Source organism: Chiloscyllium plagiosum, unplaced genomic scaffold, assembly GCF_037043375.1.
Source record: "Chiloscyllium plagiosum isolate Xiang-an unplaced genomic scaffold, Cpla_swu_hap1 HiC_scaffold_26, whole genome shotgun sequence".
Taxonomy (NCBI): domain Eukaryota; kingdom Metazoa; phylum Chordata; class Chondrichthyes; order Orectolobiformes; family Hemiscylliidae; genus Chiloscyllium; species Chiloscyllium plagiosum.
The window spans coordinates 796,535-822,571 of record NW_028270164.1 but is presented as its reverse complement, the minus strand read 5'-3'; the positions used below and the strand labels follow the sequence as shown (position 1 = coordinate 822,571).

At 43.4% G+C, this 26,037-nt stretch overlaps 1 protein-coding gene across 1 annotated transcript in view; it reads left to right on the top strand.

Annotated features, from left to right (window-relative positions):
• The window catches only part of slc16a4 (solute carrier family 16 member 4), a 108,602-nt gene that overhangs the window by 54,110 nt on the left and 28,455 nt on the right, over window positions 1-26,037 (top strand). The window contains exons 4-7 of the mRNA XM_043718885.2: window positions 2,923-3,055; window positions 17,230-17,373; window positions 20,251-20,412; window positions 23,909-24,502. Coding sequence (XP_043574820.1) covers window positions 2,923-3,055; window positions 17,230-17,373; window positions 20,251-20,412; window positions 23,909-24,502 — 1,033 coding nt within the window. The remainder of the gene's footprint in view (window positions 1-2,922; window positions 3,056-17,229; window positions 17,374-20,250; window positions 20,413-23,908; window positions 24,503-26,037) is intronic.

Here is a 26,037-nt window from a genome sequence, read left to right as displayed (position 1 = left end):
TGAAGCAGCCCATGTCCACACACAGCAAACCCTTGAAAACCTGTAGACTTGGGTTAACAAATGGCAAGTAACATTAGTGCCTCATAAATGCCAGGTAATGCTCAATGGTGTGACCATTGCTGAATCACCCACTATTCAACCTGTGGGGCTTACTACTGTCCAGAAATTGAATTTGGTAAAAACATTGGAGAAAAGAAGGTTTAGGGGTGACTTGATAGAGGTGTACAAGATGATTAGGGGTTTAGATAGGGTCGACAGTGAGAATCTTTTTCCACGTATGGAGTCAGCTATTACAAGGGGGCATAGCTTTAAATTAAGGGGGGGTAGGTATAGGACAGATGTTAGGGGTAGGTTCTTTACTCAGCGAGTCGTGAATTCATGGAATGCCCTACCAGTAGCAGTGGTGGACTCTCCCTCATTATGGGCATTTAAGCGGGCATTGGATAGGCATATGGAGGATAGTGGGCTAGTGTAGGTTAGGTGGGCTTGGATCGGCGCAACATTGAGGGCCGAAGGGCCTGTACTGCGCTGTATTCTTCTATGTTCTATGTTCTATGTAATGACTGCAGATGCTGGAAACCAGAGTTTAGATTAGAGTGGTGCTGGAAAAGCACAGCAGTTCAGGCAGCATCCGAGGAGCAGTAAACTAGACCAGTCATATAAATGTAGCTACTGGAGTATTTCAGATGTTAGGGATTCTGCAGCAAGTAACTCCCCTTCTATGTTCTGAATCCTGTCTCAGGCACAAGTCAGGAAGCTTATGCAATTGTTTCCACTTCCCTAGATGAGTGCAGTATCAATAATTAGTCAAAAGCCTAGATAGCATTCAGGACAAAGTAACCGGTTTGTTTGCATGCCATCTAGCAACTTAAATATCCACTCTCTTCGCCACCGATGCCCAGTAGCAACAGTGTGTACTATCTACAAGATACAATACAGAAATTCACCAAAGATCCTCACACAGCACCTTCCAAACCTATGACCACGTCCATCTAGAAGGACGAGGGCAGAAGGATGAGGGCAGCAGACACATGGGAACACCACCTCCTGCAAGTTCCCTTCCAAGCTACTCACCATCCTGACTTGGAAATATATCACTGTTCATTCAGTGTTTCTGAGTCAAAATCCTGGAATTCCCTTCCTTAGAGAATTGTGGGTCAACCCACATCAGGTGGACTGCAGCTCATCACCACTTTCTCAAGGGGGCAACTAGGGACGGGCAATGGCCATCATGTAAATTACACATGTTATTGGTAAAAGTGAAACACCGTGGGTGCTGGAAATCTGAAATGAAAATACAAAGTCTGGAGAAACTCAGCAGGTCTGTCAGTATCCGTAGAGAGAGAAAAACAGAATTGATGTTTTGAGTCTGATATGACACTTCATGAGAACTGAAAGGGGCTGGAAAATGATCATTTTAATGTTGTTATGGAGGGTGGAGAGGAGTAATTAGAACGGATTCAGAGAATGAAAGTTAGAGTGAGTGCTCATGGTGGGAAAAGGAGTGTTATGATGTCAGACGGATGTGAAAATGGAGCTTAAACAGGCGAATGCCACTGATCAATCTATTGCATACAGTTCTGGTCACTACATTACCAGAAGGAAATGGATGCTTTGGAGAGGGTTCAGAAAAGGTTTACCAGGATGTTGCCTGGTCTGGGGGATTTTAGCGATGAAGAAAGGTTGAATGGACTGGGTTTGTTTTCACTGGAACACAGGAGATTGAGGGATAACCTAATGGAAGTTTATAAGATGGTGCATGGTCTGGATAGAGTGGAAAATATGCAGCTTTTTCCCAGAGTGGAGGAGTCAGCTACTAGGGCACACAGGTTCAAGTTGTGAGGGGGTACATTTAAATAAGATATGGAAGGTACATTTTTCACACAAAGGGTGGTGGGGCCTGGAACACACTGCCATAGGAGATGTCTGAGCATTCACAACAGCAATATTCAAGAAGCAGCTGGATGAATACAGGAAGAGGAAGGGAATAGAGGGGTATGGGTCCTGTTGTGAAAACAGTTTAAATATGGAAGGACAAAGGGCATATTACTATGCTGTATCGTTCTTTGCTCTAATTAGTGAGGGAGTCAAATGTAAATAATGTCACCGACAAACACAATGTTCAAACTCCTAGTTCCTGACATGCAGCAAACCGATCTGGTCATTGGATTTCAGCCCATTAACTCAGTTTTCTCTCTCAGATCCCGCTCAATCCTAACACCTTCAGTTTTTATTTCCAACACCTATAGTACTTTGCTTTTGTAAAGTTGGATACGGGTTAAGGAACTGTCTTGCTGTCGGTTTTACTGGTGATTGGGGTTCTGCAGACAGTAACTGCTGTCTATATTCTTGCTGCTTTTCCTGGCCAATGTAACCACCCCCCAACTCCCATCTCTTTGAAGGTGCTGCTTGAGCTTTTCAAAACCCCTTCCCAGTTTGGGGGCCAGAAGTCAGCCATTAATGCACAGGTCTGTACCTCATTGTCTCTCAAGCCATTGCACAGAACACTGGCACAGACACAAGGCAGAATGGCCTCTTGTGGAACAGTTCTGTGATCACCAATCCTCAGACTTCTCACCAATCTGATTCACATTAAAACATTACCCCATGCAAATCCTTTTCTTGAACAACCTGAGGGTTTTCTCCAAACTCATGCCACTGATCCTGTTTGCTCGTTTGTTGATTAAAATATCCTGATGATGATGATGAAATACAAACTGTAAAATGCTAAAGCGGCTCAGGAAAGGATCTGTCTGAAATCCTGAACCTTTCCAAGATCAAGTCGAAATAACTGGAGCCCAGGAAGAGGCTGATGTGAGGTTGGGTTTCCCACAGAGAGAGGTTGCTCGGTGATGCTCAGGGATTACTGTAGGCTTCACATTGGCTGATTTCTGTTCTGTAACCCTTGATCTTGATTTGCAGGTGAACGTTTTGGTTATGGGAACACTGAAGACTTTTGGACTTTTCTTTGTGGCTTTCCAGGACGTGTTTGGGGGTTCCTCCGAGCAGATCAGCTGGGTTGGGTCCATCATGTCTAGTCTGCGCCTTTCTGCAGGTAACTCGGAGCTTGGAGCATTGCCTGAGGGAGTGAATCTTAAACTGATGCATCCTGTAGTCAAGGGGAGGAGTTATTGACAGTTTTGCTCCTTTTATGCTCTTTGTTGTTTTCCCCCTTATCCTCAGGAGACAGATCCTGCAACCCCCCACGTACCAAGGTATATTGATTATGTTTAAATTTGAATGGAGATTGACAAGCGATGATAAATCGAACAGTAATTTCATTCTCACTGAGGGGATGGTTTTGAATCCTGTCCTTTCTTACGAGGTTCCAGCAGTTGAAGCTGACCGTGAACTGAAGTTGCACCAAAGACCCAGCTTGTGCTAGAGTCGGGCTGATGTTCAATGGGAAAGGAAGAATTTTGTCTGAAACGAGCAGGTGGCTAAGAAAATGCAGATAACCAGGACTGTGTACTAACTGTTGGCTCAAGGGGCAGAGTCTGGACATACCTAGGTTTGGGAACATCCCAGCACTTGTCAGTGTGTAGTAATCAAAGGGATGCTTGAATGGGTGGAAGGCTGGTCCGAATATGAACTGAAGGTGGTGGGGAGCTGGGAGTTGGGAGTAGAGCTGGGATTCAGGAGGGAGGTGGGGTATTCCTGGGAGAGTTGGAGAGACCTGTCCCGTCAACCCCAAGCTCTTGAATGGCTAGCAGAGGTTGGATTTGCTTGTGATTTTGCTGATTCATTCACAACGTTCAAATTAAAAATCACACGGCACCAGGTTATAATCCAACAGGTTTATTTGGAAGCACTAGCTTTCAGAGCACTGCCCTTTCATCAGATGGTTGTCACAGTTACTTGATGAAGCAGCAGCACTCCAAAAGCTCGTGCTTCCAAATAACCCTGTTGGACTATAACCTGGTGTCGTGTGATTTTTAACTTTGTCCACTCCAGTCCAACACCGGTTCCTCCAAATCACAAAGTTCAACACACTGCCCTTTACGACTGCATAAAATATGAATTTAAATAAACATGGGCTGGGGGCTTGGTGAGGGAATTGTTTTGACCAGGGCAGGGTGAGGGGGCAGACAGGTAAACTGGGCCTGCAGAGGGTTATGTGTCCAGGCCCTGGCCTCCTTCATGGCCACTCCCTGACCACCTGGAGGAAAAACCCCTCATCTCCCACCTTGGGACCCTCCATCCACACGGCATCAATGTGGATTTCACCAGTTTCCTCATTTCCTCTCCTCCCATCTTATCCCAGATCCAACCTTCTAACTCTGCACCGCCCTCTTGAACGGTCCTACCTGTCCATCGTCCTTCCCACCTATTTGCTCCACCCTCCTCTTCGACCTATCACCTTTACCCCCAGCTCCACCCACCTATCATACTCTCAGCTACCTTTCCCCCCCCCCACCCCCAACCCCTTCCCATTTATATCACCAACCCCTTGTCTCCCTGCCTCATTCCTGATGAAGGGCTTTTGCCCAAAATGTCAATTCTCCTGCTCCTCAGAAGCTGCCTGACCTGCTGTGCTTTTCCAGCAAGACACTCTCCACTCTAATCTCCAGCAGTAGCAGTACTCACTTTCACCTGAGGAGGCTTAACTTGAGGCTGAGGAAGGGTATGGGGGCTGAGGGAGTGGAGTCGTATAGCCCCATGAGATTACTACAGGCCATGCTGAATGTCAATCAGAGTGAGATCCCAGGTAGAGTTCTTCAGCCTAGATTCCCTGATATGGATTTACTTCCTGTTTGGGATTATCCACTTCCTCACAGACCAGGGATTGAACAGTGAGGTTTCAGGGTTTGGCTGCTTCACAAGATGGTAATTTACCCTTTAATCCACTTTGTCTTTCTGTTCACACCATTCATTGGCCATTTCCTTACCCAATGGTCAATGTTGCAGAGTTTGGTTTTTGGGATTAGGCATTTTAACTAAAGACAAAGCAGTATTAAAACCAAGGAGATGCGAATGAGACACAGGTGAGAACAGAAAAGTTCAGTCACTTAGCGAGCGTCCCACTCCCATCCTTTATAAACCAGGGACTCCACTCCGTGGTACTGCTGCGGTGGAGATGAACTCTGATTGAAGTGAGTTTGGGACCGTCTGATTGCCATGGCTATATCCACAAGTTGATGGTGAAACTGACTGGGAAGCTGACTGATGTAGCGATGGGACAATGCCAGACTGGTACAGTAGGTGGTGCCCCTGAGCTAGAAGCGGCATTTGGTATCTGCTTGTGTTCGACTTTGGGCTGGAGTAACTAGATGCTGATGATGACATTAACACTGGGCTATTTCACCAGGATGAGAATGGGTTTAAGCTGTGTTTATTAATCAGCTTGGAAAGTTTGTCTGTAAATGCACTATTCCTGTAAACAAACTTTGCCTTCAGTGCTAACTGAGGTTGCTTATTCCTCCACTTTGAGTTTGATGCCTGCTGTTCTCTTGTACAAAGGGGCTGACTGAGGATCAGCCAGTAGTCACACTGGTCAACAGTACTGACGTTCATTTGTACAGCTCAGAAACTTTTATAAACTGTCCCAACATATTTCACGTTCATGTGATCAAACCACATGAGGCAATATTAGGACTGACAATAAATACTCAGTCAAAGAAGTGAGTTCTTAAGGATCATCTAAAAGGAGGTGATGAGGTGAAAAGACTTAGAGAAAATTCCAGAACTGAACCTGTACAGCTGAAAACCTGGCTCCCAATGGTGAAAGGATCAAAATCCAGGACCAGAGCAGCTCTTGAGAAAAACCTTTTGAGGGTTGGAGAGGTTGATGCACTTCCTGTTTTTCTTGGTGTTAGTCCACATAACATATACCGTAGAGTTCTTCGTGCGGCAGATGTCACAAAGTTTATTCAAAACATTATTTATTTACATAGTTACAATATAACAGATTTGTACTTTTTTTGCAGTGGGTAACTCACCTCCCCACTCCCCTGAATCTGTCCACCATCTACAAGGTACAAGTCAGGAGTGTGATAGAATACTCCCCACTTGCCTGGATGGGTTCCACTCCAACAACATGCAAGAAACCTGATATCATCAAAGATAAAACAGTCCATTTAATTGGCACCACATTCACTACTTCCATCACTGCTTGATTCCTCGACTCTGACCTGCTTATTGTATTTCTATGACAAAATCAGTTTAGTTTCTGGTCAATGAAGGTGTTGATAGTGAGGGATCCAATGGTCATAATGCCATTGAATGTCAAGGGGCTTTGGTTAGATTCTATCTTACTGAAGATGGGCATTCTGGTGTGAATGTTACTTGCCAGATACTGTTCAGATCTTGCTGCATTTGAACATGAACTGCTTCAATATCTGAGCAGTTGTGAATGGTGCTGAACATTGTGCAATCATTGGTGACCATCCCCACTCCTGAAATTATGGTGGAGGGAGGGACATGGTTGAAGCACTTGGGCCTAGGACACTTCACTGAGGAACTCACACCGAGATGTCTTGCAGCTGAAATGACGGATCTCCAAAAAGCCATACCCACCTTCCAATGAGCCAGGTATGACTCCAACCAACAGAGAGTTTGCCCCCAATTGCCATTGATTCCAGTTTTGCTGGGGCTCCTTGATGCCACACTCAGTCAAATACAGCCTTGATGTCAAGGACTGTCACTCGCGCCTCTGGAATTCAGCTCTTTTGTCCATGTTTGAATCAAGGCTGTATGGGGTCAGGGGCTGAGTGGCCCTGGTGGAACCCAAACTGGGCATCACTGAGCAGGTTATTGCTGAGCAGGTGCTGCTTGATAGCACTGTGGATGACACCTTCCATCACTTTACTGATGATCGAGAGTACGCTGATGGGTTAGCAGTGGAGCAGCTTGGCTAGGCGAGTGGCAATTTCTGGAGCACATCTTCAGTACTATTATTGGAATGTTGTCAGGGCCGTTAGCCTTTGCAGTATCCAGGGCCTCCAACCGTTTTTTGCTATCATGTGGAATGAGCTGAACTGGCTGAAGACTGGTATCTGTGAAGCTGGGGACCATTGGAGGACGTCCACTTATCACTTCTGGCTGCAGATTGCTGCAACTGCTTCAGCCTTATCTTTTTCACTAAATAGAAACCGAAAGAATTGTAGAATTCCTGTAAAGCAGAAACAATGATAGAAATTACCAGAAAAGCTCAGCAGGTCTAGTAGCATCTATGGAGAGAAATTAATGTGTTGGGTTTCTGAGGAAAGGTGACTTAACCTGAACCATTAACTTTGATTTCTCTCCACAGATGCTGCCAGACCTGCTGAGCTTTTCCAGCAATTTCTGTTTTTGTTGTCTTTTGCTCTGATGAGCTCTTCCATCATTGAGGTTGGGGATATTTGTGGAGGAGCCTCCTCTAGTGAATTGTTTAATTGTCCACCACCGTTCAAGACTGAATGTGGCAGGACTGCAGAGTCATAGAGATGTACAGCATGGAAACAGACCCTTTGGTCCAACCCGTCCATGCCGACCAGATATCCCAACCCAATCTAGACCCAGCTGCCAGCACCCGTCCCATATCCCTCCAAACCCTCCCTATTCATATACCCATCCAAAAGCCTCTTAAATGTGAGTCCACCACATCCTCTGGCAGCTCATTCCATACACGTACCACCCTCTGTGTGAAAAACTTGCCCCTTAGGTCTCTTTTATATCTTTCCCCTCTCCCCTCTCACCCTAAACCTATGCCCTCTAGCTCTGGATTCCCCGACCCCAGGGAAAAGATTTTGTCTATTTATCCTATCCATGCCCCTCATAATTTTGTAAACCTCTATAAGGTCACCCCTCAGCCTCCGACGCTCCAGGGAAAACAGCCCCAGCCTGTTCAGCCTCTCCCTGTTACTCAGATCCTCCAACCCTGGCAACGTCCTTGTAAATCTTTTCTTTCAAGTTTCACAACATCTTTCCAATAGGAAGGAGACCAGAATTGCACGCAATATTCCAACAGTGGTGTAACCAATATCCTGTACAGCCGCAACATGACCTCCCAACCCCTGTACTCAATACTCTGACCAATAAAGGAAAGCATACCAAATGCCTACTTCACCATCCTATCTACCTGCGACTCCACTTTCAAGAAGCTATGAACCTGCACTCCAAGGTCTCTTTGTTTGGCAACACTCCCTAGGACCTTACCATTAAGTGTATAAGTCCTGCTAAGATTTGCTTTCCCAAAAGTTGTGGGATTGCTTATCACTTGCTGCTTCTGCTGTTTTGTAGCTTCAGCAGATTGATGCCTTATTTTTATGCATGTCTGGTGCTGCTCCTGGCATGCCTTCCTGCACTCTCTATTGAACCAGGGTTGACCCTCTGGCTTGACGGTAATGGTTGGGTGGGGGATATGATGGGCCATGAGGTATAGATTGTGCTGGAGTACAGTTCTGCTGCTGTTGATGGCCCACAGCACCTCATGGAAGCCTAGTCTTGAAGTTGCTAGATCTGTTTGAAGTCTGTCCCATTTAGCACAGTGATAGTGCCACACAACACGATGGAGGGTATTCTCAATGTGAAGGAGGGACTTTGTCTCCACAAGGAGTGTGCAGTGGTCATTCTTACTGATACTTAGAGTGTGGTCTGGAAAAGCACAGCTGGTCAGGCAGCATCAGGATGAAGGGCTTATGCCCGAAACATTGATTTTCCTGCTCCTCAGATGCTGCCTGACTGGCTGTGCTTTTCCAGCACCACACTCTTCAAATCTGATCTCCAGCATCTTCAGTCCTCACTTACTCTTACTGATACTGTCATGGACAGATCATGGAGAGATACATCTGCAGCTGGCAGATTAGTAAGGATGAGGTCCAGTATGTTTTTCCCTCTTGTTGGTTCCTTCACCATCAGTCTAGTAGCTATGTCCTTTGGGACCCGACCAGCTCGGTCAGTAGTGATGCTGCTGAGTCAGTCTTGGTGGTGAACATTGAAATCCCCCACCCAGAGGATATGTTGTGTCCTTGCCACTCTCAGTGTTTCCTCCAAGTGTTGTTCAACATCGAGGAATACTGATTCGTAAGCCGAGGGAGGACGGTACGTGGTAATCAGCAGGAAGTTTCCTTGTCCATGTTTAAACTGAAGCCACAAGACTTCATAGGTTCTGGAGTCAATGTTGTGGCCTCCCGGACTAACTCTCTCCTGACTATATCCCACTGTGCCGCTACCTCTGCTGGGTCTGTCCTGCCGGTGGGACAGGACATATCAAGGGATGGTGATGGTGGTGTCTTGGACATAGTCATTCTCACAAAATTATACCTTAGAGACAATGTCAGGCTGTTGCTTGATTAGTCTGTGAGAGAGTTGTCTCAATGTTGGCACTAGCCCCCAGATGTTCATAAGGAGGATTTTGCAGGGTTGATAGGGCTGTATCTGCCGTTGTTGCTCTGATCCCTGGGTCAATGCCAGATACTCTGTTCCTTTTCTACTTTCTTGTGGTTGATACAGCTGAGTGGTTTGCTGATTGAGTCAAGAGCCAACCACATTGCTGTTGGTCTGGACTCCCATGTAGCCCAGAGTAGGTAAGGTGGGCAGTTCTTTCTCTGAAGGACGCTAGTTGATCATCCTCCTGATTAACGTTAGGACAGTATATGGTTCAATTACTGATGAAGGGCTTTTGCCCGAAATGTTGATTTTCCTGCTCCTCGGATGCTGCCTGACCTGCTGTGCTTTTCCAGCACCACTCTTGACTCTGATGTCCTGTAGCTGCAGTCCTCACTTTCTCCTATATAGTTTTATGTGCTAATTGCTCATTGTTTTCAGTCCTGAAGAAGGGTTACACCCGAAACGTTGACTTCTCCACCTCCTGATGCTGCCTTCCTTGCTGTGTTCTTCCAGCCTCCTGCCTGTTTCCCTTGGATTCCAGCATCTGCAGTATTTTTTTGTCTCTAACCATCTTTTTCAGTTACATATATGGACATGGTCTAACAAGGCTTGACATAGCGTTTGCAGAATTATGATTTATTTGCCTTTTGAAAACTACATTTTGGAAAGTCCCAGTTTATCTCTCAATGAATGTAGTTGCTCAGAGAACTGTTGGATATATCAGGAATTGATGATTTTTTGAGCTGTTCATCAGGATGTAGTTGCATCTGCTCTGCTCAGCTGTGACCAAGCTGAATGACATTGATGTCTTGGTCTGGAATCTTTGATGGGTTTCTCACCTCTGACACGGTATCATAATCTAATCTGTAAATGTATACACTCATAGGTCAATATCAGATGGTCACTTTCTTTCAACAATGAAAAGGTTTCAGAAGTCTGTCTCAAGGAAGATGGATATTGCCAATCTGTGCATACATCTTAGGAAGGATAGATTGGCTTCGGAGACATTACAACCTAGGTTTACAAAGAATGATACCTGGACCTCGGGGATTATGTTATCAGGAGAGATGATACAAACTAGGACTAATTTTCTCTATAATTTAGAAGGTTAGGGGTGAATTGCTCAGTCTTCAAGATATTAATAGGCAAAGACAAGGTAGATAAAGATAAACTATTCCCACTGGTTGGGAATTCTAGAACTAGGGGCATAGTCTGAGAATGAGAGCCAGAGTATTCAGGAGAGACGTTGGGAAACACTTTTACACACAGATTGGGAGAGGTTTGGAATTCTCTTCCACAAATGGTACTGGTTGCTGGATTAGTTGTTAGTTTTAAATCTGGTACGGATAATTTTTGTTCAGCAAAGATGTTAATGGCAGGTATGTGGAGTTCAGCCACTCTGGTTGAATGGCCTACTTCTGTTCCTGTGTTTCTCATTGTCAGGGAAAGGGATGGAGCTTTTGGTTGTGATGAGCATTTTTCAGCTGGTTGAGTGGTGACTGGGAGAACGCTGATGACTCTATCCCTTAAGGGCATGAGGTTGAAATGGATGGATTTGTAAGTCCATGAGAAGAGGCTCCTGCACTGGAATCCCTCAAAGGACCTTTATCAGCATCACTGTTCACCTCCTTGTCCCAGTTCGAACATGCATGCTGTATAATATTGCTGTTCACCACCAGGTCTTTTCCTTGTTTATATTTACTGCCTTTACAAAGACCATTTCAATGGGTGCACCAACTGCACACTCTACTCCATTCATCATTTCTTCCAAAACTATTCTGCTACATCTGCCTTTGTCACTTTGAAAGTTAGATCATAGAACTTTGTGCCTGGTTATGAAACTGGCCCCTTTATCGTTGAGGTGTTCCTTGTAACAATCCCTGAGCTGTTCACATTATCACAATCTAAACCTCCTTTCCATCCATATACCCCCATACCTCATGAAACACATCTGTGAAAGTGCCACCTGCTGCTCTGACCATCCCAAGGACAGGCTTTACCTGGGAATCCTCAGCTCGCTGGCAGCTTCTGTGCAGAATTTCAATATGCAGGTCAATTACCTTTCATTTCAGTCCCACATTCACCAACATCACTCTGTTCTCCAAATCACTTTCCATGTCATTCTCTCCAGCTATGAAAACATCAGAGCTAGGAGCAAAAGGAGGCCATTCAGCCCCTCATGACTGTTCCCCGTTTGATACGATCATGGCTGATCTCATCTCACCCTCGACTCCTTTCCTGCCCGCTCTCCTTTTACCCATTATTAATTAAAAATATGTCTATCTCTCCTTAAATTTACTCAATGTCCCAGCATTCACCCCACTCTGGGAGAGTGAAGTTCAAGATTCACGACCCTTTGAGAGAAGTCACTCCTCATCTCTATTTTAAATTCTGCTGACCCTTATCCTAAAACTATGACCTCCTGTTCGAGATTATCCAGTTATAACCTTTCCTTTCTTTCAGAAGGCCTGGGAAATACCACTGGCTAATTGCAGTGACCATGACCATGTCCCACTGTGTCTGTGATTGATTGCTTCCCCAGCCACAGTTTGAGTGTGTTTGACGGGGAGGTGTTTAGTGCCTGAGTAAGTGTGCTTACAGCTATCACCTGTAAACAGGAGCCCAGTGACTGAGGTTGGAAGCATTTTGGCTTTACATTGAAAGCAATGTAGGTTGGACAGATTTCTCCACATCTGTCGCTGATTGGCTGGAGGTGAGGTACAGTACTGGGATGAGCAAAATGGAGAAGGCTGGAGCTTTGTTTGATGCTCTTCTTCACTGGGATAGAATTCTGTTGTTCCGTTGGTGAGGATCAGAGCACATCATCATGGACCAGGCATACAGAGACAGCCATATTTGTAGAGGGTGCTCTGTAAACCTTTTATAAACAGAATTAGGGCTTTTATGAAGTCAGCAAGACCACTCACTGCAGTTGGTGCTTTGCATGCAACAGCAGAGCCCACTCCTCAGCCCTCAGCCCCCAGACCCAGCACTGAGGCACTGATCACTCAAAACCAACCCTTCTGCAGGGGACATGGCACAAAGACTGGCCCTGAACTCACCCGTACCTTTCCTCCAGTAACCTCTGCTCTGTTGCCCAGATCAGAGAGCTCTGTTTCCACTCTTTTCTCAGTGATATGCACAAACACAGGAATTAGGAGCAGAATTTGCCCCATTGACTCCTTGACCTTTAGTATGACCATAACCTGATCGGACCATTCTTCCTGCCTAGCCCCATTAGTCAAGAATCTCTCTACCTCATGCAGTCATAGAATCAGAGAAGTCAACAAAACAGATGAAGACCTTTCAGCCCATCAAATCTGCACAGTCAATAACAGCCACCTAACTATTTTAACTGCTGAAAATATGTTGCTGGAAAAGCGCAGCAGGTCAGGCAGCATCCAAGGAGCAGGAGAATCGACGTTTCGGGCATAAGCCCTTCTTCAGGCCTTCATCTAATCTAATCTAAGTCTTTCCTCATTCCTGAAGAAGGGCTTATGCCCGAAACGTCGATTCTCCTGTTCCTTGGATGCTGCCTGACCTGCTGCGCTTTTCCAGCAACACATTTTCAGCTCTGATCTCCAGCATCTGCAGCCCTCACTTTCTCTCACCTAACTATTTTAACCCAATTTCTAGCACCAGGCTCGTAGCCTTGTTTGCCATTGCAATTAAAAATATTCACTGACCCATCTCCAGGGATTTCGGGAGGAGACAGTTCCAAACAACCACAACCCTCAGGAAAACAAACTGTCCTCATCTCTGTCTGAAATGGAAATGCAATTATTTTTAAGCTCTGTCCCTTAGTCCTTGTGTCTCATACAAAGGGAAAATTCATTTCATAAACCAACAACCTCAGGATCTTAAATGACTTCTTATAAAATAGATGATCTCTTATAAACTTTCCTCATAAACTAACCACTTTCCCACTCATCCCCACTGCCCCTGCCCACCCGCCTCTAACCCAGGAAACTCAGAAGCATCTTGGAATGCTTGTTTCCAAGTCTCTGAAGGTGCCAGATTATTGACGTAGTTAAGAAAGCATATGAGATGCTTGCCTTTATTAGTTGTAGCATAGTTTATAGGAGCAGGGAGGACATGTTGGACCAGAAACAGAAATTGCTGGAGAAACTCAGCGGGTCTCATAGCATCTGTGTAGAGAAAGCAGAGTTGACATTTTGGATCCAGTGCCTCTTCTTCAGAACTGGTCACAGGATTTGAAATATTAACTCTGCTTTCTTCCCACAGATGCTGCCAGACCTGCTGAGTTTTTCCAGCAATTTCTGTTTTGGTTTCTTATTTCCGGCATCTGCGGTTCTTTGTTTATTTTGGAGGTGATGTGGGAGCTGTACAATACTTTGGAGGTGATGTAGGGGCTGTACAATACTTTGGAGGTGATGTAGGGGCGGTACAATACTTTGGTCAGACCCCAGCTGGAGTACTGTGTGCAGTTCTAATCACCACACTATAAGAACGATGTGATTGCACTGGAGGGGATGCAGAGGAGATTCACCAGGATGTTGCCTGGAATGGAGCATTTCAGCGATGAAGAGGGGTTGGCTAATGTTGTTTTCTTTGAAGCTGAGGGGGCAATGATAGAGGTGTACAAGATTATGAGGGGCATCAACAGGGTGGATAGGATACAGCTTCATCAAAGGGCCAATAACAAGGGACATAATTTTAAGGTGAAGGACAGGAGGTTTAGAGGGATTTGAGGAAAAGCCTTTTCACCCAGAGGGTAGTGGTGGTCAGAAATGCAGTACCAGGAAGGGTAGTTGAGGCAGGGAACCTTGCAATCTTTAAAAAGTACTTGGATGAGCACTTGAAATGTCATAAGGCCTGATGCAGGAAAGTGGGGCTTGTGTAGATTTGGGGTGGGTTTTATTGGTGCAGACTCAATAAGACAAGGGGACTCTTCTGTGCTGCATGGTTATATAATTACATGGAGCAAAACATCTGTATTTTTATATTCCAAACCCCTTGCAATAAGTGACAGCATTTCATTTGCCTTTATAATCCCTGGCTGTAGCTGAGGACTAGCTTCTTGTGATTTCTACCCAGATCCCTCTTGCTCGGAGTTCTACAATCTCTCCTCATTTAAATAATCTGCTTGATTTTTTTCCTCGCCTATCAAAATGAACAAGTTCACATTTTTGCAGATCTTGAATGTTTTCCTACTTACTCAGCCTATCTGTATCAATTTGCAGAAATTTGACAACCTCTTCACAACTTGTTTTCCTATTTGCACATCAGCAGATTTAGCAAATATACATTTATTTTTTTCATCCAAGTCATTGAAATAAACTATGAACAATTGAGGCCCCAACACTAATCCCTGTGGTACTTTGTTCGTCATATCCTGCTAACCCAAAAATGACCCATTTTTGCCCATTCTCTGCTAACTATTGGTCAAACAATCCTTTGTCCTTGGCAATATGTTGCCCCCTCTGCCATGAGCTGTTATCTTGAGTAAAATAACCTTTGATGTGGCACCTTATCAAATGCGTAATTGCAGTCTATAAGGTGCTGAAAGGATTGACAAAATACACAGAGTTAGGATGTTTTTTTATGTGGAGTAACCGAGAATGTGAGGTTATAGTTCTAGGTTAAGGTGTTGCAGATTTAAAACTGAGATGAGAAGAAATTGCTTCTCTCAAAGATTAGTGACTCAATGGAATTCACTACCCCCAGAGTGCAATGAATCCTGAAACATTGAGTGAATTAAGGAGGAAATCGTCAGATTTTTAATTAGTAATGGGATGAAGGGTTATGGAGAGTGAACACGAAAGTGCAGTAGACAATGAGATTAGAACAGCCGTGAATAGTAGAGCACACTCAAGGTGTTGAATGGCCTCTTCCTGCTCCTAGTTCTTAGGGTTTGTAAATCAAATAGAGTATATCCACTGGTTCTCCATTATCAGTGTTGCTTGTTAATTCCCCCAAAAATCTCTAATAAATCAGTCAGCTTTGATTTCTTTTTCAAAAAGTTGTGGCTCAGTGGTTAGCACTGCTGCCTCACAGCACCAGGGTCCCAGGTTCGATTCCAACATCGGGTGACTCTCTGTGTTGAGTTTGCACATTCTCCCCGTGTCTGCCTGGGTTTCCTCCGGGTGCTCCGGTTTCCTCCCACAATCCAAAGATGTGCAGGTCAGGTGAATTGGCCATGCTAAATTGCCCGTAGTGTTATTGTTAAGAGGGAAATGGTTCTGGATGGGTTACTCTTCAAAGGGTCAATGTGGACTGTTTGGGCCGAAGGGCCTGTTTTAACACTAAGGAATCTAATCTTAAAAAAAAAGTTCATGTCACCTCAGCACTGATTGCATTAAGATTTTCTAAATGTCCAGCTATAACCACTGGCATAATAGATTCCAATGTTTTCCCAATGATTGATATCAGGCTAAATGGCCTATCACTTCCTGTTTCCTGCCTCTTCTTTCTTCAATAGAATTCTAGACAATTGCAAACAATGTGTCAACCATTTCAGCAGCCACTCCTTTTTAATTCACTTCTGTGAAACCCATCAGGGCCAGGGGACTTGTCAGATTTTAGTCTAACAATTCTCTGATAATCCTTTCTCTGGTGATTGTAATTATTTTCAGTTCTGTAATTCCCTTTCACCTTCTGATTCAGAGCTAGTTCTGGAATGTTATTCATATCCTGTACAATTCAGACAAAAATATCTATTCAGTTCAGCTGCCATTTCCTTATTTTCTATAATTAATTCCCAGACTTGGTCTGTAGAAGGCAAAATTTTATCTTTTTTAAATACTTGTTGGAACTCTTCTCATCTGTTCTCATATTTCTAGCTAGCTTTCTCCCATACTTTAATTTCTTGTACCTCCTGCACTGTTTAATGGACACTGTCTCTGCTTTTTACTGCTAAATGACACTTCTGTCATCATTTAATCTGGTCTGAAAGGATGCCTGAGACTGAATGGAATGAAGGAACAAATGATGTATTAATGAAGAGTTTGGGAGTGTAACAGTTGTGTAACTATGAAGAGCTAGTAATCAATCAAGAGTTGAGTTTTATGAAGTGTGGTTCATTGAAATAAAGCTCCACATAAAAGTGTGATCTTGGACTTTGTTTAGAAACAGTTACCTTCCAGTGTATAACAACACTGTCCACTCACTCGCTGCTCACTCTGCTCTCTCATTGGTTAATAGACTGTGTCTCCATTCTGCTCTATTTAAAGGATACTCCTTCCACTCTCTTGCTGGTTACTGGTCTGTCTCCATTCTCTCTCTCCCTCCCTCACTTGCTAAAACCAGCACAGTTGGCTCTTATAGAGGGCCAATACAGACATAATGGGCTGACTGGCCTCCATCTGTACTGTAGCTGATCTCCTGATTTTATACAGTATCCCTCATGCATGCACTGCCCTGCTTCAACTTCCCCATCATCTGTTCTTCCCAAATGTCTACTACATCTTTACAAATCAGTCTGAACTGTGCGTCATATCCTGAGCTTCAGAAGTGATGTGAATGTCCATCGCCCCTCGCTCCACCCTTGGATAGTGCAGCTGCTTGATCTCAGACCTTTACCTTGAGTTCTCTATCTGTCCTGTCCTCCTGACCTTCCCATCCTCTGCTTCAATCAGTTGGCTATTCCTTCACTCACCATCCTCCATTCTTGCCCAAATCCCTCTGCACTGCCACCATTTTCAAATATTCTGATTTTTTTTTTTATCCATGAGTAGATCTTCAGGTGTCTTAGACCTTTAACTCCACTTCCAATTTTCACTCTTGTCTTCTGTCCATTCTCTCTCTCTGAGCTTCTTGTATTAACACTGTCTGTCAGCACTGGGTACACAGCAGGAATACTGGTAGATACATTTTATACCAACTCTCCCAAATGGAAACAGAGATTTAGCTTTAAGGAATAAGATATATCAAATATTTAATCAGGTTTACCTTTTTCAGGTCCGATTGCTTCAATCGCCTGTGGCAAGCTGGGGGATCGATGGACTTCAATTCTCGGAGCTGTCCTCGTGAGTGGTGGATTTCTTATCAGCATCCTGGCCACCAGTGTCCTCTTCCTTTATGTATCCCTCGGTGCCGTTGTTGGTAAGAATCATTAGTTCTGCTTTTAAAAAGTGTCATATGCACTAACATCTTCACCATCTTGAAGAGGAACTGCTCCGTCATTCCAGGGGTTCTTTGAGATCAATTTTCAGCACAATCAAAGAATAATCTCACGTTGTTCTGTGATGACCTATCGTAAAAATCAGAGTGTTCATATGCACCTCGTTATAGAGCATGAGAAGAAATTCCCTTTCAGAAAACTTGGAAGAGATGAAGAATTAGACACGGAAGTAGGCCATTTAGCCCTTTGAACTCTCTCAACAAGAGGAGACATCATCTCAGCCTCCACTCTGTCTAATCCCCTCAGCATCTTTCAATAAGATCAACTTTCATTCTTCTAAATTCCAATGGATACAGACCCCGAACCTGCTGAATGCTTTTCTCATAAAATAATCTGTTCATCCAAGGCATCAGTTCAATGAATCTTCTCTGAGCATTTTTTTAATTTCAAAATATATTTTATTCATAACAAAGTCCTTATACATACATCATCATGAACAAAGTTTGGTTCTGTACAGTAGCGTATCAAAGAGATAAACATTAGATAAAAACTAAAAGAACTGCAGATGCTGTAAATCGGAGACAAAAACACAAGCTGTTGGAAAAGCCCAGCAGGTCTGGCAACATCTGTGAAGAGAAATCAAAAGTAATGTTTTGGGTCCGGTGACGCTGTCTCAGAATCCTGAGTTCTGAGGAAAGGTACCAAGACCTAAATGTTAACTTTGATTTCTCTGCACAGATGCTGTCAGACCTGCTGGGCTTTTCCAACAGCTTGTTTTTGTTTCGGACAAACATTGGAGTTTGGCTCTGTCCAAACAAACCAAGACATCTCTTACTTGAACCACACAATATTTACATACATTTGAGGCGTATCCTTTCTTTAGCAAAATTATACACTGGCCTTCAGCTGTAATTTCACAGATGTAGCCGCATATTCCTAATTTTATATTCAGTTATCTTTGCAGTAAACAAATTGTGTTTGATTTAATTTTGTGTATCTGAATACTGTTTTCTTTAGATTTATGTACCAGGATGCCCAGATCCCTGTGTACCTCAGAGTTTTGCAATCTCTCCCCAGTTAAATAATTAGTGGTTCCTGCTAAAATGAATAACTTCACATTTTCCTGTATTATACTCAGATTGACAAATTTTAGCCAATGCATCTTCAAATGTTCCAAAGTACTTCATAGGAAGTTTTAAAGCAAAACCTGACACTAATGCAAGGTGAGGATAAGTGGCCAGACACTTGGTCAAAGGGGTAGGTGTCCTGGAATATCTTTAAAGGAGGAAAGAGAGATAGCGAGACAGAGAAGTCCAGAGCTGAGGGTCTAGGCAGCTGAAGGCATGACCACCAATTGAGGAGTGAAGAGGCTAGAATTAGAGTGTGAAGGTTTGTAGGGCTCGAGGAGATTACAGATATGAAGAGTGAGGCCACAGAGTTTTGAGGTTAGGTGATTTTATTGTAATGAGACAGAGACTAAGCATAGTAAACTGCACAAGTTGTTTAGCATTAGTGAGTTCAGCAAATGCTGTCCAAGTGCAGAATTAATTTTAACAGACATTCTATTTTGGGTTTTGTAAGTGTGGAATGTTTGGGTGCACTCTGTACACTGTCACAAATGGCCAGAGGAACACACTGTTTCATTGGATAAGCCAGTCACTAGGACCTATGGCCAATGCATTTATTCAGCATTGAAGCTGAACAATCCAGAGTGCATAATTGCTACAGATCACTTCACATCTTCAGCTGAGCTTGTCAACATAGCTCATGAACGTTTGCAAAAACCAATGTATATTCATTGTCGGGAATCTGTTCTTGGTTAGCAAAAGGAACGTATTCCAACCCAGGGCCTTGTTTGAGATTAGGGAGCACATTGTTTCCTATTGTTTTCTCCACACCAATCCATCAACTTTGAACAAATCAGCACCCTTCTCTTATGCAAGGATTTGTTGTGACTGTTTAAATTGCTTCTTGCATGATGTTCTACACCGTACAAAGCAAAACGCTTTGCTCACATCCCTGTTCCTGTTCTCAGTCATTCACAGTCCATTGTACAATATTCAAGAAAGTGATTCACCACCATCCTCTCAAAGGCAATAAATGATGCTCACATTGCCATCAATGTTTTTTTCAAAATAAAATGATGTTGGAATTCATATTAGCATCGGTATCATTAAAGAAATGTTATACTTCTTTTAGATGTGTAAGTGGTTTAAGGTTTGACCAGCCTGGATTAGCAGAACTGGAGATTTGATTCATTGTGATGAATGAATGTTTTGACTTGGAAGCATAAGCTCAGCGAATGAGCAATATGAGCACGTGAATTAAAAGCAGGAGCCTGTCTAAATTCTAATAGCCTCACACTACGATACAGTTAGAGTCATACGGCACCGAAGCAGACCTTTCAAGCCAACCAGTCCATGCTGACCATAATCCCAAACTAAACTCGTCCCACCTGCCTGCACTTGGCCCATATCCCTCCAAACATTTCTTCTTCGTGTGGTTAGCTAAATGTCTTTTAAACATTGTAACTGTAACAGCATTCACTTTCTCTGCAAGTTCATTCCACACATGAACCATTCTTTGTGTGAATGAATGTCTTGAGATCCCTATACATGGGAAACGTGCACGTCTCCAATTTCCAAAGTTGCTAATCTGACTCGGTCCTGTAGAAGAGATGATCCTGGGGGCTCTAAGATGGGTAAACCAAAGAGATGGTAAGATCCAATTGATAGGTGTTCTCACTGCCCTGTGACCTGCTTTGGAACAGGTCATTCATAATCCTGCTTTAGCTGTGACTGTAAATAAGATCAGAGAAATCAAATTGATACAAGTTAATCTGTGAACATTTGTTTCAGGAATCGGCTTTGCCTTTCTTTATCAAGCAGCAACTGTGATGCATGCAAAGTACTTCAAAAAACGACTAGCAACTGCCTACGCGATTGCACGATCAGGAATGGGCCTGACTTTTGCTCTCGCCCCTTTCACACAGTTACTGTTAATAGAATATGACTGGCAAGGTGAGCAATGTTTTTTTAATTATCTATTAATGGTGAAGCATTAAATTCTAACATACGTTTTAAAATGAGGTTTTTAACAAAACAAACTTGTAGGTAAATTGGAGAGAGAAATGTCAGTAATGGTGTTTTATGGCATTTCCCTGGTGTTTCTGCTGAGGTTATGGCAGGAGATCGGAAACCGATGGAAATTTTACTCCCCATCGCCTCGGCTCATGGCTGACTATGTGGAAATTCGCAATTTCCTGACTGATGATGTATATGGAATATGGAAGAGAAGAAACAGCACCTTCAGGAGAACAATTGGGTAAAATCATTTTGGGAGACTCCTGTTGTCTGAGTAATGCTGTTGATTAACTGAATCGATTACTTCATTGGCCTTTCAAACAGCTTACCCTGAGAAGATCTTTCCTTGTCCATGTAGACCTCCTATCACCCAGCAAATGATATAATTTCCAAATATCATGTGCTACTCATCTTAACAAGAATGGATTGTTTCTAGTTAATTCATGTTATTTGCAAAATGAAAGGAGGCATATAAAGTTGCCAAAAATGTTCTAAGTATGAGGATTGGGCAAATTTTAGAATTCAGCAAAGGGCAACAAATTGAAGAGGAGATTAGAAAGTGTTGATGTCCAAAGGAACCTAGGAGTTCCTGTTCATATGTCATTGAAAGTTAGCAACCAGATGTAGCAAACAATTTGAAAGGCCAATGGCCTTGATCACAAGAGAATTGGAATATAGGAGCAAGGATGTCTTATGACATTTGTAGAAGACATTGATGAGACTGGAGTATTGTGGACAGTTCTGGTCGCCTGGCCTAAGGAAAATGCACTCAATAGAGAGAGGGCAAGGGAGGTTCACCCAGACTGATTCCTGAGATGGTCCCATTAGAAGAGATTGATGAGAGTATGTCTGTATTTGCTGGAATTTAGAATAGTGTGAGATGATCTCGTAGAAACTTGCAACATTTTTAAAGATTTAGACAGGATCAATGCGGAAAGCATGTTTCCCCTAGTTGATATTCTTCACTTAGACAGTAGTGAATCTTTGGAATTTTCTACTTTAGAAGTTGCGGAAGCTCAACAGAAGTAAGTTCAACATAAATCAATAGATTTCTAGCTACTGATGATATCAAGGGACAGAGGGAGAGTGCAGAGATATAGTGTTGAGGTACATGATCCAGAACTGCAAAGAAGGCTCAAGGGGCTGAATGGTCTCTTCCTGCATTTCTAGGCTCCTTTTCATGGAAGGTGCATAGGCTGGGACCTTACTCACTAAAGTATAGAAGGTTGAGGGGTAACCATCTAGAGGTTTATAAAATCATAAGGGGTATAGATAAGGTGAATGGCAGGTGTCTTTTCCCTAGGGTGGGGGATTTCAAGGCTAGGGGGCATATTTTTAAGGTGAGAGGAGAAAGATTTAAAAATGACATGAGGGGCAACATTTATACACAAAGAATGGAGTGTGAGTCGGGGGAGATGAGAGGTTATTTGAAATCGGAGAACTGAATATTGAGTCCTCCGGGCTATAGGCTGCAGAGGATGGGCAGTGACTGGGAGGTCCAGTTGAGGCCACAGGAGTGACCTGACCAGTCACTGCCCATTTTAATTCCCCTTCCCCACTCCCTTTCCAATGAACCATGGAACAAACTGGAGGAACGACATCTCATCTTCTGCCTCGGCAGCCTACAGCCCAGATGACTCAACACTGAGTTCTCCAATTTCAGATAGCCTCCCTTCCCTTCCCTTCCCTTCCCCTCGGCTCCCTTCCCTGCCTCTCCCCTTCCCTTCCACTCCTCCCAGCCACCTAGCAGATTCATTCCCCCCATCGACCAACCAGCTCGTATCTTCCACCTGTCTTCATCTATGCCCACCTCACCATCCTGTCCCCGCCACCCACTTCATCTGCAGCTCCCCTGATGCTGCCTGGCTTGCTATGTTCTCTCAACCTCCTACGTGTCTACCTTGGATTCCAGCATCTGAAGTTTATTTTGTTTCTGAGAGCATAGTGGAGACAGGTACTCTCTCAACATTTAAGAAATGTCTGGATGAGCACTTAAAATGCCAGTTGTTACTCTGGATTATTCATTATCCTTTCCACAGCCATCCCTCACTCCCACCAAATAACCACTATCTCCCAAATATTCTGTCACTGACATTGGACACATCATGTCAATCTTTTCTGCACACTCTCTGATTTATTTTCCATTTTATAACCTGATGTGTGGAGCCTTGCTACTTGTTGTGAATTTGCATCTAGACTCTGTCACAGAGACTGTCTATTCCCATCTCTGCCACATCACCTGACTTTTCCCTAGCATCAGCTGATCTGCTGCTGAAACCCTCAGCCATACCTTCTCCACATGACTATTCCAGTGCACTCACATTCTACCCTCTGTAAACATGTGGTCATCAATATCTCCGTCACCTATTTCCTATCCCTCACCAAGTCTTGGGCACCTGTTGACTGATGTGAGCTCCCAGGTAACCAACATCCTGGTTTCAAAGTTCACACCCTTCTTTTCAAATCCACCCATGACTACATCCTTCTGTATTTCTGTGTACCCCAGTCCTTAATCTCTCTGAAATATTTGCATTGCTGTAATTCTGGATTCTTGAGCATCCCCCAACTTCTATTACACCATCAGTGACATTTCCTCAACTGTCTGGTCACTAAACTCTGGAATTCTGAATTCTGAACCCTGCAAAAACCTCTCTGTCATCCTTTTGTAAGTGTTGAGCAAGATTTGGGTTCAATTAATATTGTTTTATGTGGTTCAATGATAAACTTTGTTTGTTAATGCACCTATGAATGGCTCTGGGTTATGTTACTATGTTAAAGATGCCATATCAATGCAAGTTGTTGGTGTATGAATATTACTCATGTGGCTCCCATGTAAATACAGTGAAATTGTAATGAGTCTAATTTGGAAAACCCATCATCCTGTTTGTGTCAGGATGTCAGCTATTGTCATCAGCAGAATAGGGCATCCAATAGGATTGTCATGTGACAGGGGCAGCTAATTGGAATAGCGTTAGTGCAGGCTAGTGTGAGAATTCTCCGAGCTCTGGGCAATCCATCGTCAGAATCTCTTTGTGCGTGAGGACCATCCAAACTGCAAGAACACCTCTGAGAACATTTAGTGTTTTCGAGCAGAGAGAAAGTGAAGTCAACACAGCTAGTGGGAAAACTGGGGACAAACAAACATCGCATGTAGCAGGAGTAGAACACAAAAAACATGAAGACAGACATTTTTCACACTTTGCAGCTTTACTTTGTATTTCCTTAGGGATTTGTTTCGTGTGGGCAGTGAATTTGTAGACAAATTGAGTTGAGGATTGTTCTCTGCTCTCTGGAATCTCCCAGTGTGGATAGATCACCTGGGATTGACTCATCTTGATTTCACTGTATCAACATCTCATCAACTTGAAGCTGTGCAGGGATCTAAAAAGAACAATGGGTTTGTTAACATGAGTTTTTTGTATCATCCTTCCAGGTGCTTTGCTTATTTTGGGAGGTATAATGTTGAACCTCATTGCTACCAGCATGCTGCTGAGACCCATCGCTCTCTATGAGCACCAAGTCACTTCCTCACAATCACCATGTGACAGGACCATACTCAAATCTCCACACAGCAGCCTCTTTCAGAATGGAGCAATGAAGCATTCAGAAAGCTGCCTAATCACGAGCAATTCCAGTGTGTCCCACTCAGCAATTGGTCACCTTGACATTTCCAAGAATCATGACAGCTGTATCCTGAGGGATGAGAACCTGAACATTAACCATTCCCGAGTGGAGACAGAATCCAGTATCTCTCATGAGAGCAAAGCCTTTCTGGACAAAGTAACTTTCCGAATGGCTCATACTGGGTCTGTTGGCCTTTCGAGCAAGGACAAGGGAATACAAAGCCTTCCTCCCAAAGAGAAGCTTCTCGATTTTTCATTGTTACGGGATCCTTTCTTTAGTATTTATACATTCTCAGTGGTGTTCAGTCAGTTAGCGTACTTTATTCCCTACTTTCATCTCTCAGCCAGGGCTAAGACACTGGATATTGATGCCATGGACGCATCCTTCATCATTTCTGTTGCAGGTGAGTTCAAGTCTAAAGATCTTCTCTTAGTGTTTGAATTTATGTTTCAATTCACTGTCCGAAGGGACCTTTTCTTGTTGAGAGCTCAGTGAATTGTTTCCATTAACAACGTAAACACATTCTCATTCTTGACTTGTCAATTTTGAAACAAAATCCTTGATTCTGATTGGTGCACTCTTTTTGCAGCAGTAACTCTAATTTGGGGAAGCTGGACTGGGGAAACAACAGAGAACTCACCAGGATAGAGAAAAGGACCTGACCTTTGACCTGTCTAGCTGTGAATGTCCACACATTTCCCAGTTAGAGTGCATTGAACTTCCCACCAAGTTGTGAAATCACCTGAATCACTCCCCATAACTCAGTGTAAAAAGATTAGTAAGTCCAACTGTACAAATAAAGCAGGATTCCACTTACTGGGGTTAACAGTTCAACTCTGTGTGAAGGATAAGTATATTGGCCTTTTGGAGCAGAATTTCTGAACTTTTTCACAGCCCCAACCCTATTTCCTTTATTGGCTGAATAAAGTCCCTGGTTTCACATTAAACTGAGAACAAATTCTTTTTACTTTTGAGAATGATGTGTGTGACACAGAGTGGGTATATCTTGTTCAATGTTGCATTGTCTGAATCAATAGTTGTGACCAATTCAAATGAAATCAAAAACTTACTTTTGAATTCATTCCTGCCACAATTATATTTAATTGAACTGCCTTTGGAAATAGACTTGAGGCAAATCTGGTTATATGGAGCCACAGATATAGCTATGTGGGATCGAGTGAAGACTCTCCCCCTCAGGTTAAAGTGATTATTGAAATTGTTGGAGGAAGCTTTATTCAGCCCGTCTATGCTGGAACTGATCTGAGAATGTTTGAAGACCACATTGGATAAAGGTCAGGCTAAGAATGAGGACTGAACATTGAGAAACCTTTGCTGCCTCCGAACAATGCCCCTAGATCCATGAAGACACATGAAACATGTCAGTATTTATATTATCATAATACATCCTCTATCTCTCACGCTGGCTGTTACTGTTCTCAAATATGGCTTTTTTTTGACTAAACTGTTTGCTACTTTCTGGATTAGAAAGTATTACTGGAAGCTCTCATGGATTCATTCATCCCTACACTGGGCACCAAGTATAAGGGGTTTTAATCTGTCAGCTGAGTTTGTGGATTATAGCCAGGGTCTGGGGTCTGTGCTTCACATTAAATGAACGATAGGCGAGTATCACGGGCTGACTGATTTGTGCATTTGATCTGAGCTGCAAGAGAAACACTTGACCTTATATTGATTTGATCCTGTACGTGCTCAGCATAGTAAGGGTCACTTTGTGCTGAGTACTGTATTTAACTGCCTGTCCACCCACTGAGAAGAATGGTAATGACATGGCAACATGGCACAGACTAGGACTTCAGCATGGTCTGTGGCTTCAGCAATTCAGCAGCTAAAGAGGTTGGAGCTAAGCTGGATCATTTTGTGTTACTACTGTGACGTAAAATACCAGTCCAAGGAACTGGTCCAATCCTGCTTTGACAA